Source organism: Rissa tridactyla, chromosome 13 (genome assembly GCF_028500815.1).
Source record: "Rissa tridactyla isolate bRisTri1 chromosome 13, bRisTri1.patW.cur.20221130, whole genome shotgun sequence".
Lineage (NCBI taxonomy): Eukaryota > Metazoa > Chordata > Aves > Charadriiformes > Laridae > Rissa > Rissa tridactyla.
The window spans coordinates 15,006,772-15,021,790 of record NC_071478.1 but is presented as its reverse complement, the minus strand read 5'-3'; the positions used below and the strand labels follow the sequence as shown (position 1 = coordinate 15,021,790).

Here is a 15,019-nt window from a genome sequence, read left to right as displayed (position 1 = left end):
CCCATGGGTGGATGTTCCCACAGGTGGCATGGCACACCACGTGTCCCCTGGGTCTCCTCCAGGTCACCGGAGCCCATCTCCCTGTGGCCCCGTCCCACCCCGCTGGCAGCCCCGGGGATGCCCCGGGGGACCCCACCACCGTCCCTAGGCCACCTGCCGTGGGTGGCAGGGACCCCTTCCAGCCACCCATGTCCCCAGGGTGCCCGCATCACCCGGGGCGGGGAGGGGGGTCCCCGTGGTGCCGAGGGACACGGCAGGACACGTGTTCAGGAGGCATTTAATGACCTCAAGGGTCCCAAAGCAGCGGGACGAAGCGCGCGGTGCAGCAGGGTCCCCTTCCCCGGGGGGGGTCCCCACCACCATCCCCACCCCCCGCCGCCGGAGCCCCTTCCCTGGCACGGGGGTGGCCACGGGGGCTCGGGGTGGGGGCAAAGGAAACCCCCCCAGAGCTGCACATTGGGGTGGGGGCAGAAATGGAGCAGGGGGGGCCCTGGCTCCCCTTTGCCCCCCCCTCCCCGGGGTGGGGGGGTTTAAGCAGCAGTGATGGGGAGCAAAGCTGGGGGTGGAGGGGGGGGGGGGCCGGTGCCGTGCCACCGGCTAGCACCAAGTGCCCTGCGGGGCTGGGGGCACACGGCTGGGGGGGGGGGTGTGTTTGCGACCCCCATCCTGCCCCCGCCCCCCCAGGGCCATGCTGCTGCCCGTACCGGCACGGCGGTGGGCGTAGGATGGGTGGGGGGGGTGACAGTGGGTGACACCCCTCACTGCTTGCCGGGGGGCCGCTGGCGGGGGGCCACGATGCGGTAGGGGGGCTGGCCGCTGCCGCGCTTGCCGCGGGGGGGGGCCGGGTGCTGCAGTGCCGGGGGGGCCGCTGCCCGAGCCGGGCTCTGGTTCTGCGGGGAGGAAAGGAGAGAGGCGTCAGGCGGTGGGTGCCAGACCTCCCCCCCCCCCCCCCAAAAAAAAAGAAGTCGCTGGGTGCTGTGGGTGGGGGTCCCCTGCCCCACAGAAACGGGGTTCATCGCCCCACACGGCAGCTCTGGCTGTCCCCAGGGACCCGCACGCTGGGAGAGGAGCACTGGGACTGGGAAGGGGGGGGGACGGACAAGGGATGTGGGGACCCCCCCCCCACACACACACACCCCCCACCCTGGGCTGGCACCCCTGCCTGGCACCCCCGGCCGGCACCCCGAGAGCCGGGGTCCCCCCTGCGGGAAAGCGCAGCTGGAAAGTAGAGGCGGAGGTGGGGGGAACGGGGAGGGGGGGCACCCGCCACCCCTCAGCTGGGCACCCTGGCATGGCGGGGACTGGGCAATGGGGTCTCCCTTGGGCCAAGGAGGGGGGGGGGGGGGGTCCAGGGGCTCCCTCCATCCAAGAGGAGCTCCAGGGGCTCCCCAGGTTGAAGGGCTCCTCCAGGACCATCCTTGGAGAGCTCCAGGAGCTGCCTTGGTCCAAGGGGGTCCGTGGTCTCCTTTGGTCCCCGAGGGGCTCCAGGAGCTCCCTTGGTTCAAGAGCAGCTCCATGGTGTCCCTCGATCCCAGAGGAACTTCACAGCCTTCCTTGGTCCAAGGAGCTCCAGGGTTTCCCTTGGTCCAAAAGGGGCTCCATGGTCATCTCTCTCAATCCAAGAGGGTCTCCATGGGTCTCCCTTGGTTTGAGAAGGGTTCCATGGGCTCCCTTGATGCCTGGGAAGCTCCAGGGTTTCCCTTGGCCCAAAAGGGTCTCCATAGTCATCTCTCTCTCAATCCAAGAGGGTCTCCATGGGCCTCCCTCAGTCCTAGGGGGTTCCAGGAGCTCCCTTGGTCCAAGAGGGTCTCCATGGGTCTCCCTTGGTTTGAGAAGTGTTCCATGGGCTCCCTTGATGCTTGGGGAGCTCCAGGGTTTCCCTTGGCCTAAGAGAGTCTCCATGGTCATCTCTCTCAATCCAAGAGGGTCTCCGTGGGTCTTCCTTGACCCTGGGGGGTTCCAAGAGCTCCCTTGGTTCAGGAAGGTCTCCATGGATCTCCCTTGGTTTGAGAAAGGCTCTATGGTCTCCCTTGATACTTGGGGAGCTCCAAGGTTTCCCTTGGCCTAAGAGAGTCTCCATAGTCTCCCTTGGTTTGAGAAGGGTTCCATGGGCTCCCTTGATGCCTGGGGAGCTCCAGGGTTTCCCTTGGCCCAAAAGGGTCTCCGTGGTCATTCCTCTGAGTCCAAGAGGGGCTCTATGGTCTCCCTTGGTTCGAGAGGGGCTCCAGGGGCTCTCTTTGTCCGAGGAGCTTCAGGGTTTCTCTTAGTCCAAGAGGGTCTCCATGGTCTCCCTTGCTTTGAGAGGGGCTTCAGGGTCTTCCTTGAACCTTGGGGAACTTCTGGGTTTTCCTTGGTCCAAGAGAGTCTCCATGGTTGTCTCTCTCAATCCAAGAGGGTCTCCATGGTTGTCTCTCTCGGTCCAAGAGGGTCTCCATGGTTGTCTCTCTCGGTCCAAGAGGGCCTCCATGGTTGTCTCTCTCAAGCCAAGAGCGTCTCCATGGTTGTCACTCTCAATCCAAGAGGGACTCCACGGTCTCCCTTGGTCCTGGGGACCTGCTCCCAGAGGCTCCAGCCCCGTGTGCTCCATGCCCGCGCCCGGGGTGGGGGGTGAGGGGGCCGCGGCGCGCCCAGCTCATGCGGGGAGGGGAGGAAGGGAAGGTGGGGCGGTTACCTGGCCAGATGATGGCTTCCAGCAAGGTGACCCTTCTAGCCAGGACCTCCAGCCGGGCCTGCTGCCGCAGGAGGGTTTGGAAGCTACTGGCCTGGGGGAGAGTGAGAGAGCAGAGCAGAGCGCGCGTTCGCCCCGCGGCGGGCACAGCACGGGTGGCACGGCATGGCAGGGGTGGCAGGGCAGGGGTGGCACAGCACGGCATGGGGGGCATAGCGGGGGTGCAGCCCCAGCGGGCGGGGGGGGTGCCGGTGCAATGGGTGGGGGGTGCCAGGTCTCCCAGGAGGGTCTCAGAGGGGTGCCAGCGGCTCCCGTGGCCCCAGGGGGGATGCCAGGGGCTCCCCCATCCCTGTGGGGTCGGGGCGGGGGGCGGGGGGGCTGGGGTGCTTTGCGCTGACCCTGGGGCAGCCACAGCTGCCTGGGTGTCCCCAGCAGTGCCCCGATGGGGACACGAGTGTCCCCTGCCTGCGCCAGTCCCCAGCGGGTGCTATGCCGGAGGGGTGCTCCCCCTGCCACCCCCCCCAGCGCACCGAGCCCCTCTGCGTGTCCCCGGACACGTGGGGGGACACACGTCCCCAGCTTGCCCAGGGGGCCACCAGGTCGTCCCTAAGACAGAGACTGTCCCGGGTGTCCCTGACCGAGGTGGGCAACACTGGGCAGTGCTCGGGGGGGGGGGTCCTGGGGTGCCCGGCTGTGGGTGCCCCGGTGGCCCTCACCCTACGAGCGGTCCCCAGTGTTGGCCATGATGCGTGGGTGGTGATGTCATGTACGTCTGATGACATCACGCTGCGGCCAGGGAGGGGAGGGGACACTGAGGGACCCCTCCCAGCCACTCCATGGCATCAGCAAGCCAAGGGCCACCCTGACGGCGTGAGGGCCTGGTGACCTACCGGTGGGGATGGGGGCCACCCCATGGAGCGGGGGCCACCCTGGGGGTCCCTGTCCCCTCCCGCGGCCCGGGCTGGCCCCCCCCCTACTCACCGTAGAGCCCAATCATTGTTTCCAAGATTAAAACCCTCTCCGCTAAAATCTTCAGCGCCTCGCGGAGCTGGTGCAAACCCTCCCCCTGGGGAGAAGAGAGGGAGGGGGGTGAGCGGGGGGGGGGGGAGGCCGGACCCCCGCATGGCCCCGGGCCACCTGCCCTGGGGTGGCGCACGGAGGGGACGTGGGTGCCTTCCACATCCCAGCCCCTCCCCGACTCGCTGCGACAGCAGGGGAAGGAGTGGGGGTACCCTGCGGGGGGGGGACAGACCAGCCCCAACCCTACCCCTGCGGGGGGGTCTGAGCCCACCCCATGCCCCCAGTACGGCTCTGTGCCCCCTCCCTGGTGCTGGGGGGTCCCGAGGGGGCTGGCTTTGCGCCCCATCACCCCACACAGGCACAGCGGGGGCCATGCTGGTAGTATGACCCCCCCCCGCCATGGGAGGGGGCAGTGTGAAGGGGTGGTACCCCCCTGCCCCAGCATTTCAGAGCCGGGGGAGGATGACACACAACAAGCACAGCCAGGGACCCCCGTGCCATCACCGGGTCCCGGGGGGAGACGCGAGTGCAGGGCACAGCTGGGGACACCCAGGGACGGGACAAGGACATTGGGCACAACTGGGGACCCCCAGGCCATCATCGGGGTCCTGGGGGTGAGACGTGGCACTGGGCAGCACTGGGCCCCCCCCCGTGCTGTCGTCACTGGGGTCCCAGGGACAAGATATGGAGCACGTGGCACTGCAGGGGACCCCCCCATGCGGTCACCAGGGTCCCAGGGACAAGATGTGGGGCACGTGGCACTGCAGGGGACCCCCCCACGCCACTGTTGGGGTCCCAGGGATGAGGTGTGGGGCACTGGGCACAGCTGGGGACATCCTCGCCGTCACTGGGGTCCCAGGGACAAGACGTGGGGCACTGGGCTGGGGACCCCCGTGCCACCATTGGGGTCCCAGGGACAAGACGTGGGGCACTGGGCACAGCTGGGGACCCTCATGCCACCGTTGGGGTCCTGAGGATGAGACACGGGCACTGGCCACCGCTGGGGACCCCTGTGCCACCACTGGGGTCCCAGGGATGAGAGGCGGGGAAGAGTAGGGAAGGGGGCTGGGGGGACCCCCACGCCCATCACCGCCCCCCACCCCAGCACCCACGGGTGAGCGACACCCTCCCCCCCCTTCCCAGTAGATGTGTCCCTGGTGCCACCCTGCTGCCACTCACCCAAGTGCCCTTCTCGCCCGGCTCGCCCCTGGGGCCCGGCTCGCCCTGAAACACAGAAAGGAGAGGGCCTGGCAGGGGGGGGCAGGGGGGGCTACGGCCCGGGGGGGCCCGACCCAGCAACGTACCTGTGCCCCGTCCTGGCCGCGGCTGCCCGGGTGGCCCTGGGGACCCTGCGGGGGGGAAAGAGCCCGTCGGCACCTGGAGGGGGGGCAGTGCTGGACCCTCCACTGTGGGAGATGCTGGCAGACACAACCCCCCCTTCCCCGGCTGAGACCGCCCCAACTCGTGTCACGCTGCTGGGAACCTTCCACTATGGGAGATGCTGGCAGACACAGCCCCCCCTCCCCCGGCTGAGACCGCCCCAACTCGTGTCACGCTGCTGGGGACTCACCCTGTCTCCCTTCTCCCCGGGGGGGCCGGCAGCTCCGGGTGCCCCGGCTCTACCCTGTACAAGGACAAGGTGGGTGCCATCAGCCCGCGTGGAGGGGGACCAGGGGGGGCTCAGCCCACCCTGTGCCCCCCACCCCCCCGGTGTTCCCAGCACTTACGTCAGGTCCTGGGGGGCCGGGTGGCCCGACGGGTCCTGGGGGGCCGGGGGGGCCTGCAAGGAGAGGGGACGCAGCTCAGCTCGGCCGTGGCAGGCTGCCCCACAGCAGGGCACCCCCAAAGTGGGGGGGTAGGGAAGGGGGGGGACATACACTCACCCATCGGCCCCACAGGTCCGGGGGGTCCGACGGGACCCACGATGCCCCCGGCAGCTTCGGTAAAGGTGTTGGAGAGGAGCGGGTCCCCTGGGGGAGGGCACAGGTGATGGGCAGGGGCCAGTCCCCCCCCCCCCGGGGCTCCCAGCACCCCCCCAGCCACGCCACCCCCACCCTGGGTGATGCTCCCACCCTGGCCCCCCCTGTAGCCCAATCCCCACAGCCAGGCCCATCGCCGGGGCAGGGATGCTCTGCCATGGTACATCCCCCCCCCACCCCCCCAACCCTATTGAGGGGACCCCCCCCCAACCCCGTCCCCTCCTTACTGGGCTCGGCTATGCGGGGTATTGCTGGCCCCACAGGGGCAGGGGGTCCTGGGGGGCCAGGGGGGCCAGGTAACCCCTTCTCTCCCGGAAGCCCCCTGGCTCCATCCCGGCCGGGTGGTCCTGGGGGGCCAGGGGGACCTGCAGGGAGGAAGAGGAGGGTGAAGATTGGGGGGGGGGGATGCCTGTTAGAGTCCGGATGCCTGAAGCTGCGCAGCGCTGGAGCCCTTCTGAGCCCCCAAACCGCTGCACAAACCCCCACACACTCCGAGATCTGCCCACCAGGAGGGGGGCGCTCAGCTGGAGCCAGGCACAAAGCTTGGGCTCCCCCTCCCCCCCCCCCCCCGGGGGTCCCCGTCCCCCCTTACCTGGCGGCCCCATTGGACCCTTCACCCCGGGAATGCCCGACGGTCCCCGTCCTCCCGCGTCTCCCTTGGGGCCGGGGGGGCCCTGTGCGCCGGGTCTCCCTGCGGCCGAGCAGCACCCTCAGGGGGGCACCCCGGGGACAGCCCCTTGGTGGGTGCCCCCCACCCACGGCCCGTCCCCACCGTCACACCCCGCTGCGCCCCTGGTGCGGGTCAGGGGGGGAGCATCGGTCCGGGGGGCACCCCAAGGGCAGCAGCCCCCACGCTGCGGCCCCCATCCTGCCCCAAACCAAAGCACTGGGGGTGTGTGTGGGGGGGCACAGCCCTGCAAACCCCCCTCAGAGCTGGCCTGGTCCCCACGGGTGGCTCAACGTCACCACCGTCCCCTGGGGACAGCTGGGGTGGGACTGCAGCCCCTTGCCCCGAGGTGAGTGGCTCCAAAAAGGGGTGCCCCCCCCCCCCCGATATTGATAACACCCGGGGGCTTTTTCTGGGCTGGCTGGCATTGTCACCACGGTCGGTGGCGCAGGGTGTGGGTGGCTGAAGGAGGAGGGGGGGGACACAGCTGCCTGCCTTACCGTCATCCCCGGGGCTCCCGCGGGCGGCCGGGGACCCCCAGAGCTGCCCGGTCTCCGGCCCCCTGCCCGGGGAGATGGGTGCTGGGGAGGTGGGGGCTTCGGCCACCGAGAGCCGGGCCACCTGACGAAGAGACGGGAGGGTTGGGTTGGGTGCCGCAGAGGGGTGGGGGCCATAAAGTGACACCTGCCCACCCCCCCCCCCCACCTCCTTGGGCTCCTGCGTCCCTCGAGGGGTGGTGGGAGCCGGGGCCGGTGGCACATCGCGGGGGGGGGTCTCACCTGCGCCTCGAGGGTGGCGAGCCGGGCTGTCAGCTCCCCGACGTGGCTGCAGTTCAGGCACCCTGTCGGGGGGGGGGTGGGGAGAAAGCGGGGGCCACCGGCGGTCAGGTGGGGGGCACCCACCCCTCTGATGCAGCGCGTGGTGGCAAAGCTGGGGGCGGGGGGGTGTGGGGGGGAACTCACCTGAGAAAGCCGTGGGGCGCAGGGGGGGCCGGCGTGGGGCAGCACTGGGGCGCCCGGTGTCCCGCAGGGTGAGGAAGGTGTGAGGCTCTGCCGAGGGAAAAAGAGCGGGGGGGTCAGGAAGGGGGCAGCCCCCCCTCAGTGCATTCCCTGTGGTGGGAGACCCGCCCCCCCCCCCAAGGGCTATGGGGCTGGGAAAGCCTGCTGCCCCTTACCCCAAAATAGGGGGGGGTTGAGGGGGTGCAAAGGCTCCCGCTGCTTCTGCTCCATCCTCGCTCCTGGTGAGCCTCAGAGCCCCCAACCCACCCCATAACCCTCAGCCAGACCCCCCCAAACCCACTCACGGTCCTGAACCAGCCCCCCCCAAACCCACCCCATAACCCTCAGCCAGACCCCCCCAAACCCACCCACGACTACACATCAGATGCCCCCAACCCACCCCCATAACCCTCAGCCAGACCCCCCCAAACCCACTCATGGTCCTGAACCAGCCCCCCCCAAACCCACCCCATAACCCTCAGCCAGACCCCCCCAAACCCACCCATGACCACACACCCCATCCCCTCCAAACCTACCCATGGTCCTCAGCCAGCGCCCCCCCCAAACCCACCCATGGCCACACACCAGCCCCCCCCCCCACCCCACCCCATAACCCTGAGCCAGCCCCCCCAAAACCTCCACGGTCCTGAACCCTACCCCCCAAACACCCCACGGACACCCCCCAAGCGAGACCCCTGGCTCGAGGATAGCTTTGGAGGGGGGGGGGGGCACATTCCTGGGGACACGGCCTATATCCACGACCCACGGCGGGGTCCCAGCACCTCGTCCGCACCGAGGGAACCGGGGGACAGCAGCTTGGGGCCACCCGGCATGTCAGCAAAGGGGCGTCTGGAGCAAAGCTGGCGGCATCGTGGCCCCCCCCCACCCCTTTCCTCCCCCGCTCCCCCCCGCGCTGCCACCCCACGCCGGCACGGCCACCGCCATGCTGCAGGGGACAGCCAGCGCCGCCCTAAATGGGCCCAGATGTGGGGGCACCCGGCCAAGCACGCACAGAGCAGGAGGAGGAGGAGCCCCCCGCCGCCCCCCCCACCCCGTGCTGCCGCCACCCAGCTGGCTGTGGAGCACCCCCCCCCCCCCCAGTGCCAGCCACTGTCCCATAGGCCCTGGGTGCCACCCCGCTGTCCCCAGGGTGTCCCCACCCCTGGGTGCCACCCGCTCACCCATGCCCCGCAGAGCCAGCGCCCTGGGGGAGAGGGAGGGAGGAGGATGTGGGTGACCATGGGGACAAAGCGACACACACCGCCCCCCCCCCCGCCCCGGGTAAGGAGGCAGGCTGGGGGGCCAGCGTGCTGTCCCGCCATGCGTGGCACAGCCTGGCACCCATTCATCCACCCGCGCGGGCAGCTGCCCACCCGCAGGCAGGGACGGCGGGCAGGCAGCCATCCCCTCGGGGCACAGCCACGCGCCCGCCCATGCAGGAATGTCCGTCTGTCCGGCCGGCCGGCCACCCACACCCCACCCGTCCATCGACCTTTGCAGTTATTCCCCCCCCCCCCCACCCCACCCTCCCGCCCCCCGGCACAGCCAGCCAAGCATCCATCTGCCCACCCACCCCCTGCATCTGCCCGTCCAGCTGAACGCAGGGCCATCCGCCCGTCTGTCCCTCCACCCACCCACCCAGCCACCCACAGGAATCCCTCTCCAGCTCTCCACCCACCCAGCCAGCCACCCGCAGGGACATCCACCCGCTTATCCACCCACCCGGCGACACTGGAACATCCAGCCAGCCATCTATCCACTTATCCATTCCTCCATCCATGGACACAGCCATCCCCCCACCCACCCACAGGAACATCCACCCACCCACCCATCCATCCATCCATCCATCCATCCATCCATCCCCTTATCTATTCATTCATCCATGGACACAGCCATACATCCATCTACCTACAGGAACAAACCATCCATCCACTCACCCATCCATGGGAACACCCATCCATCTACCCAGCCATCCACAGAAACATCTATCCATCCACCCACCCACGGGAACACCCATCAATCCACCCATTCACCCACTCAGAAGAACATCTACTGACCCACCCACCAAAGAACATCCCCTCATCCTGCTATCCGTCCATTCATCCATCCCTCCATCCATCCATGCAGAAGAGCATCCATCCATCCACCCACCAAATAACATCCCTCCATCCCACTATCTGTCCATTCATCCATCCCTCCATCCAACCATGCAGAAGAGCATCCATCTATCCATCTACCTGCCCACAGAGGAACATCCGTCCCTCCATCCACCCACAGAAGAACATTCATCCATCCACAGAAGAACAGGCATCCATCCGCAGAAGAACAGGCATCCATCCGCAGAAGAACAGGCATCCATCCATCCATCCACAGAAGAACATCCATTCATCCATCCATCACATTCATCCCATCCATCCCTCCCTCCATCCACAGAAGAACATCCATCCATCCATCCATCCATCCATCCATCCATCCATCCATCCATCCATCCATCCACAGAAGAACATGAATCCGTCTATCCACAGAAGAACATTCATCCATCCATCCATCCATCCATCCATCCATCCATCCATCCATCCATCCCATCCACAGAGGAACATCCATCTGTCCGTCCGTCCATCCGTCCATCCGTCCATCCATCCATCCATCCGTACCCATCTCTCCATCCAGCCCTTCCCACCCTCCCCCCTCCCCACCAGCGATGCTGATGGTGGGGGGACCCCAGCCTAGCCGCAACCCCTGGGTGACACCACCCCACCCTGGCCATGGAGAGGACCAGCAGCCCAGCGTCGGGGACAGGATGAGGCCCCTTCTCACGGCCATGCCGGCTCCTACCTTCCTCGCAGTTGGCCCCGGCGTGCCCAGGGCAGCACCTCCACTCCAGCGCCGTGACCGTCTTGTAGGTCACCCTGTAGATGGGCCGGACGATGGTGCGGTAGCTGCTGGCACAGAGTGGGGCAGCGCTTCAGACCCATCCCAGGGGCACCTCAGGGTGCTGGGGTGGTGGTGGTTCGGGGGGGATGCCGGGTGCCCTTTCCCAGGGGACGCACCGCTCACCTGCCCCCGCTGCAGGCCAGGGGCCAGCGGCAGCCCTGGAAGACCCGCTGGAGGAAGGTGCCATTCTGGACGTGGCACGACACCGTCCGCGTCACCGTGTAGGAGCACCAGTTACTGGAAGGGAAACAACCGGCACCCTCAGCCCTGCCTGGGGGGGGACACCGTGGGGCTGGCGGAGGTGGCACCCTCAGACCTGCCTGGTGGGGCTGGCAGAGGTGCCACCCTCAGCCCTGCCCGGGGGGGGGGGACACCGTGGGGCTGGTGGAGGTGCCACCCTCAGTCCTGCCCGGGGGGGTGAACACCATGGGGCTGGTGGAGGTGCCACCCTCAGCCCTGCCCGGCGGGGGGAACACCGTGGGGCTGGTGGAGGTGCCACCCCTCAGCCCTGCCCAGGGGGGGGGAACACCGTGGGGCTGGTGGAGGTGCCACCCTCAGCCCTGCCCGGGGGGGTGAACACCGTGGGGCTGGCGGAGATGACGGTGCCACCCGGGCTGTCCCCCCACCCCCGGTCCCAGGGGGTTTGAAACTGCCCCGGGAGATGCTTTCGGGGTGCCCATGGGGGGACCCTCCGGGGGCTGCCTTGGCACGCCGGGGGTGTGGGGGGGGGGGGGGGGGGGGAGGTTGGGGGGGGTGCTGGGGGCCCCACATTCCTGCTGCATTCCCGACCCGGCACGGCGCTGGCGCCGGCTGGCCTGGAGTGGGGCCCGGAGCCCCCCCCCTGCGCCCCCAGCCCACCCCGCACAAAGGCTCCTTTCTTCGGCCCCCCCCCCCGCCGGCTCCTCATGCCAGGCTCTGCCCACCCTGCCCCTCCCCGGGCATCGCACACACCCCCCCCCCCCCCCCCCAGCCTCAGTTTCCCCCTGCAGGGGGGGGGGGGGGGACACCCGTGCCACCGCGCCGAGCGCCCCCGTCCCCGCGGCGGGCAGGACTCGCCGTACCCTCGGCGCTGTACCCAGGCTGTGCAATTTGGGTTAAAACCCGAGTTTTTTTGGGACCGCCGCGACGCTGCTAGCAGGGAGGCGGTGGCGGTGAGGACGAGCGGGTGCCATTCCGGGGGGGGGGGACACGACAATTGTCTGGGAGGTGCCGGGGGGGGGGGGGGCGGGGGGGGGGGCGGGGACAGCAGGGTGGCACAAGGGCTTTCCGGCCGGGCAGCGTGCCAGGGCCACGAAAGCGCCCAGCCCGCCGGGGGGGGGGGACTGTCACCACGCTTCTGCTGCCACCCCCGCCACGCCGAGCGGGGGACAACGACACCTCTGTCCCCCACCCCCCCACCCCATCCCTACCCAGGGTGACAGCCCCCCCCCCCCCCCCCGGCAGCGTCCGTCCCCCCCCCCGGGTGGGCACGATGCTCCCCAGGCACACGGGGATGGCATGGGATGCGGCGGGGGTGCCAAGTGCCGGCGGGGATGGGGATGGGGACGGGTCCCGGCCCGTTTTCCGTCTCGCCTGGCAGAGGTGGGGGGAATGCCCCCCCCCCCTCGGGGAGCGGGGCAGGAGCTGGCGGGCATCTGCGTGCCAGCGCTCGCATGGCCCGGCCTGACCCAGCCCACCCGCTGCCGGGCCACCACTCGTGCACCGAGCCGGCCCGGGCTCTGCTGCCGGGGCATGCAAACACCTGGGGCAAAGCCCACCTCGGGGGTGGCTCCGAATCCCACCCCCCCTTCCCAAAACCAGCTTTGTTCCCCCCCCCCCCCCCCCCCCCCCCCAACTTTCCCGGCTTGGGCATGTGGGACCCCAGAGATGCATTAGCCCAATGAGAGGGATGGGGCTGGGGCTTATGGGGTTGGGGCTTGTGGGCCCCCCCGATGCCAGCAGCGGGGTGGTGGGTGCCGGGTTGTGGGGAACCCGGGGAGCAGGGGGGGGGGGACACGGCAGGGTGGTGCCAAGGCGCCAGGGGCTTCCTGGGCTTGGCCGGGAGGGGAAGGGGAAATGAGGCGGCTTCTGCCCGTCGCCTCGCCGACCCGAGCGGAACCGGGAGGTCCCGGCAATCCGGTGCCGGAGACACGGCCAGAGCCAAAGGTTTCCTGTAAACAACCCCCCCGCCACCCTGCCGACCGCTCCGCCGGGACGGCACCATGGGGACAGGGACCACAGACCCCCAAACTGGGCAGCGGGCTGTCCTGGCCCCTGCCGCTGACCCTGCGCCAGTCCCAGCATGCCCAGGTAGCCCCAGTAGCCCCAGTGTGTCCAGACAAGCCCTGTAGCCCCCCCCCCCTCCATGTCCCAGCACCTGGCTATCCCTGGGGGCTCTGATAACTCCCAGCAGTGATGCTAGATCCAGTAAGCCCTGCTAGCCCCAGTAACCCCCCAGTAAGCACCAGCAATTCTTGCTAACCCCAGTAACCCCCAGCCCCAGTACCTCCCGCTAGCCCCAGTAACCCTCAGGCCTGGAAAGTCCAGCTAGCCCCAGTAACCCCCCAGTAACCGCCAGTCCCAGTAAGTCCAGCTAGCCCCAGTATCCTCCAGTAAGCCTCAGCCCCAGCAGCACCCAGTAGCCCTGCAGCCTTCCCAGCTCCAGTAGCCCCAGCAGCGCGGACCAAGCAGCCCCTGCCCTACTGTCCCCAGCAGCCGGTGCCCCCAGTAACTGATACCCCCCCAGTACCCAGAGTCCCCCAGTACCCGATGCCCACCCCGCCCTGTACACGATACACCCTGGTACCAGGACCCCCCCCCCAATTAGTACACGATGCCCCTTCGTACCCGGAGTCACCAGTACCCGATGCCCCCGGTACCCAGAGCCCTGGTTCCCGATGTCCCCCCTGCCCAGTACCCGATGTCCCTGGTAGCCGGAGCCCCCGGTTCCCGATGCCCCCCCTGCCCGGTACCCGATGCCCCTGGTAGCCGGAGCCCCCGGTTCCCGATGCCCCCCCTGCCCGGTACCCGATGCCCCTGGTAGCCGGAGCCCCCGGTTCCCGATGCGCCCCCTGCCCGGTACCTGATGGCCCTGGTACTCGGAGCCCCCAGCACCCGATACCATGATGCACCCTGCCGGAGTACCGGAGCCACCGGTACCCAACACCTCCCAGCGCCCGGAGCCCCTCCATACCCGATACCCCCCCTGCCCGGTACATGATGCCCCCCAGTGCCCGGAGCCCCCCCGGTACCTGATACCCCTTCTGTCTGGTACCCGATGCACCCCGGTACCCGGACCCCCCCGATAGCCGGTGCCCACATCCCCCCGTTACCCGGCGCCCCCCCATCCCCTCACCTCCACCTCCCCTGTCCTCCCCGTGCCAGACCACCCTCCCCCTGTGCCTGCGCTCCATCTCCCCGGTTTCCCCTGCCAACCCCGTGCCCGGAGCTCCCCCCGCACCGGTGCCCCCGGTGCCGGTACCTGCGGGCGGCGGGCTGCAGCAGGGCCGGGCTCCAGGCGGCGGCGGCGGGCGGCGGCAGGAGCAGGCAGCAGAGGGGGAGGCAGAGCCCCAGGGGCGCGGGCAGGAGCGGGCAGCGGCGGCAGGGCCCCCGCCATGGGCTCGGCGTGGGGCGGCGCTGCCCGGGCACCGGCACCGGCACCGGCACCGAGCGGGGCGGCGGGCGGGGGAGGGGAGGGGGAGGAGGGATGGAGGAGGAGGAGGGATGAAGGAGGAGGAGGAGGAGGAGGAGGGACCCCCCGCCTCCCCGCCTTCCGCCCCGCCGGCCCGGTGGTCCCGCTGGCCGCACGGACGTCGCGGGGGGGGGGACAATTTGCGGGGGGCACATACTGGCCCGGGGCGGGGGGGGAGCAGGAACAGCCCGGGGGGCCGGGGCGGGGGGGGGGGGTTCTATGATGGAATTTCTGGCATTTTTGCTTTCCTGGCCGGGGACGAGCCTTCCTCCCAGGCTGGTTTTACCGGGCCGTGAAACAGCGGCTTCCCCGGCCCTGTGGGCCGGCGGGCGGGATTTTTTGGGACTGTGAACCGTGGCGGCTGCGGAGAGCACCCGGGGAGCACCGGAGCTCCCTGTCCCCCCTCCGCAGGCTGGCCGGGGCCCGAGAGACGCCTGGCAGGGGCAGCGCTGCCACCTGCCCTCACCCACGGGCAGCGCGGCTCCGGGTGGGGGGTTTCCCCGCGGGGCGGCCATTTTAGGTGCGGCCCCCGCTGCGCCCCGCGGGCTCCCCGAGACCCGGCGCGCGCCGGCTCCCGCACGGGATGGCGGCGGCGGCTGCGGCGGGTCCGCCCCGTCGGGGGCGTCTCCGTGGCGGCGCGGGGGCCACCTCCCCCGTCCCCGCCCCCCAGCTCCCCCAGTCGCGCTGGCGGCTGGAGGGGAGCGGAGTGGAGCTGCGTTGCCAGCCCCGTCCCGTCCTGAGCCGACCCGAGCGGGCAGCGCCGGGGGGGGAGCCGCCGCCGCCGCCCCATGCGCTGAGGGGCGGCGGGATGGGGCCGCGGGGCGGTGGCGGCTGGGCCGGCCGCGCCGGGGCGCCGGCTCCCGGCTGGACGTGCCTCCTGCCGCTGCTGCTGTGCGCCGCGCTCCGGAGCCTGCTGGCCAGCCCCGGCAGCGAGGGTGAGCGGGGACGGGGCCGTCGGGGCAGCGCCTGCCGAGGAGGGGGGGCTTCCCGGCGGTGCGCGGCTTCGGGCTCATCTGACTCAATTTCGGAACATTTTGAGGGAGGCGAAGTGGGGTCTGCCCGCGAGGAGGCGGGGGACGCGCC

The 15,019-nt window shown here is 69.9% G+C and overlaps 1 protein-coding gene across 1 annotated transcript; it reads right to left on the bottom strand.

Annotated features, from left to right (window-relative positions):
• Positions 1-758: 758 nt before the first annotated feature.
• Positions 759-14,451, bottom strand: EMID1 (EMI domain containing 1). Its single transcript, XM_054219794.1, is given in 17 exon segments — positions 759-845; positions 847-890; positions 3,650-3,734; positions 4,868-4,912; positions 4,993-5,037; positions 5,259-5,312; positions 5,416-5,468; positions 5,572-5,658; positions 5,895-6,032; positions 6,260-6,358; positions 6,835-6,955; positions 7,114-7,175; positions 7,297-7,383; positions 10,168-10,271; positions 10,390-10,503; positions 13,727-13,916; positions 14,403-14,451. Coding segments are annotated over 17 exon segments (1,464 nt in total).
• Between the last annotated feature and the right edge of the window lie 568 nt (positions 14,452-15,019).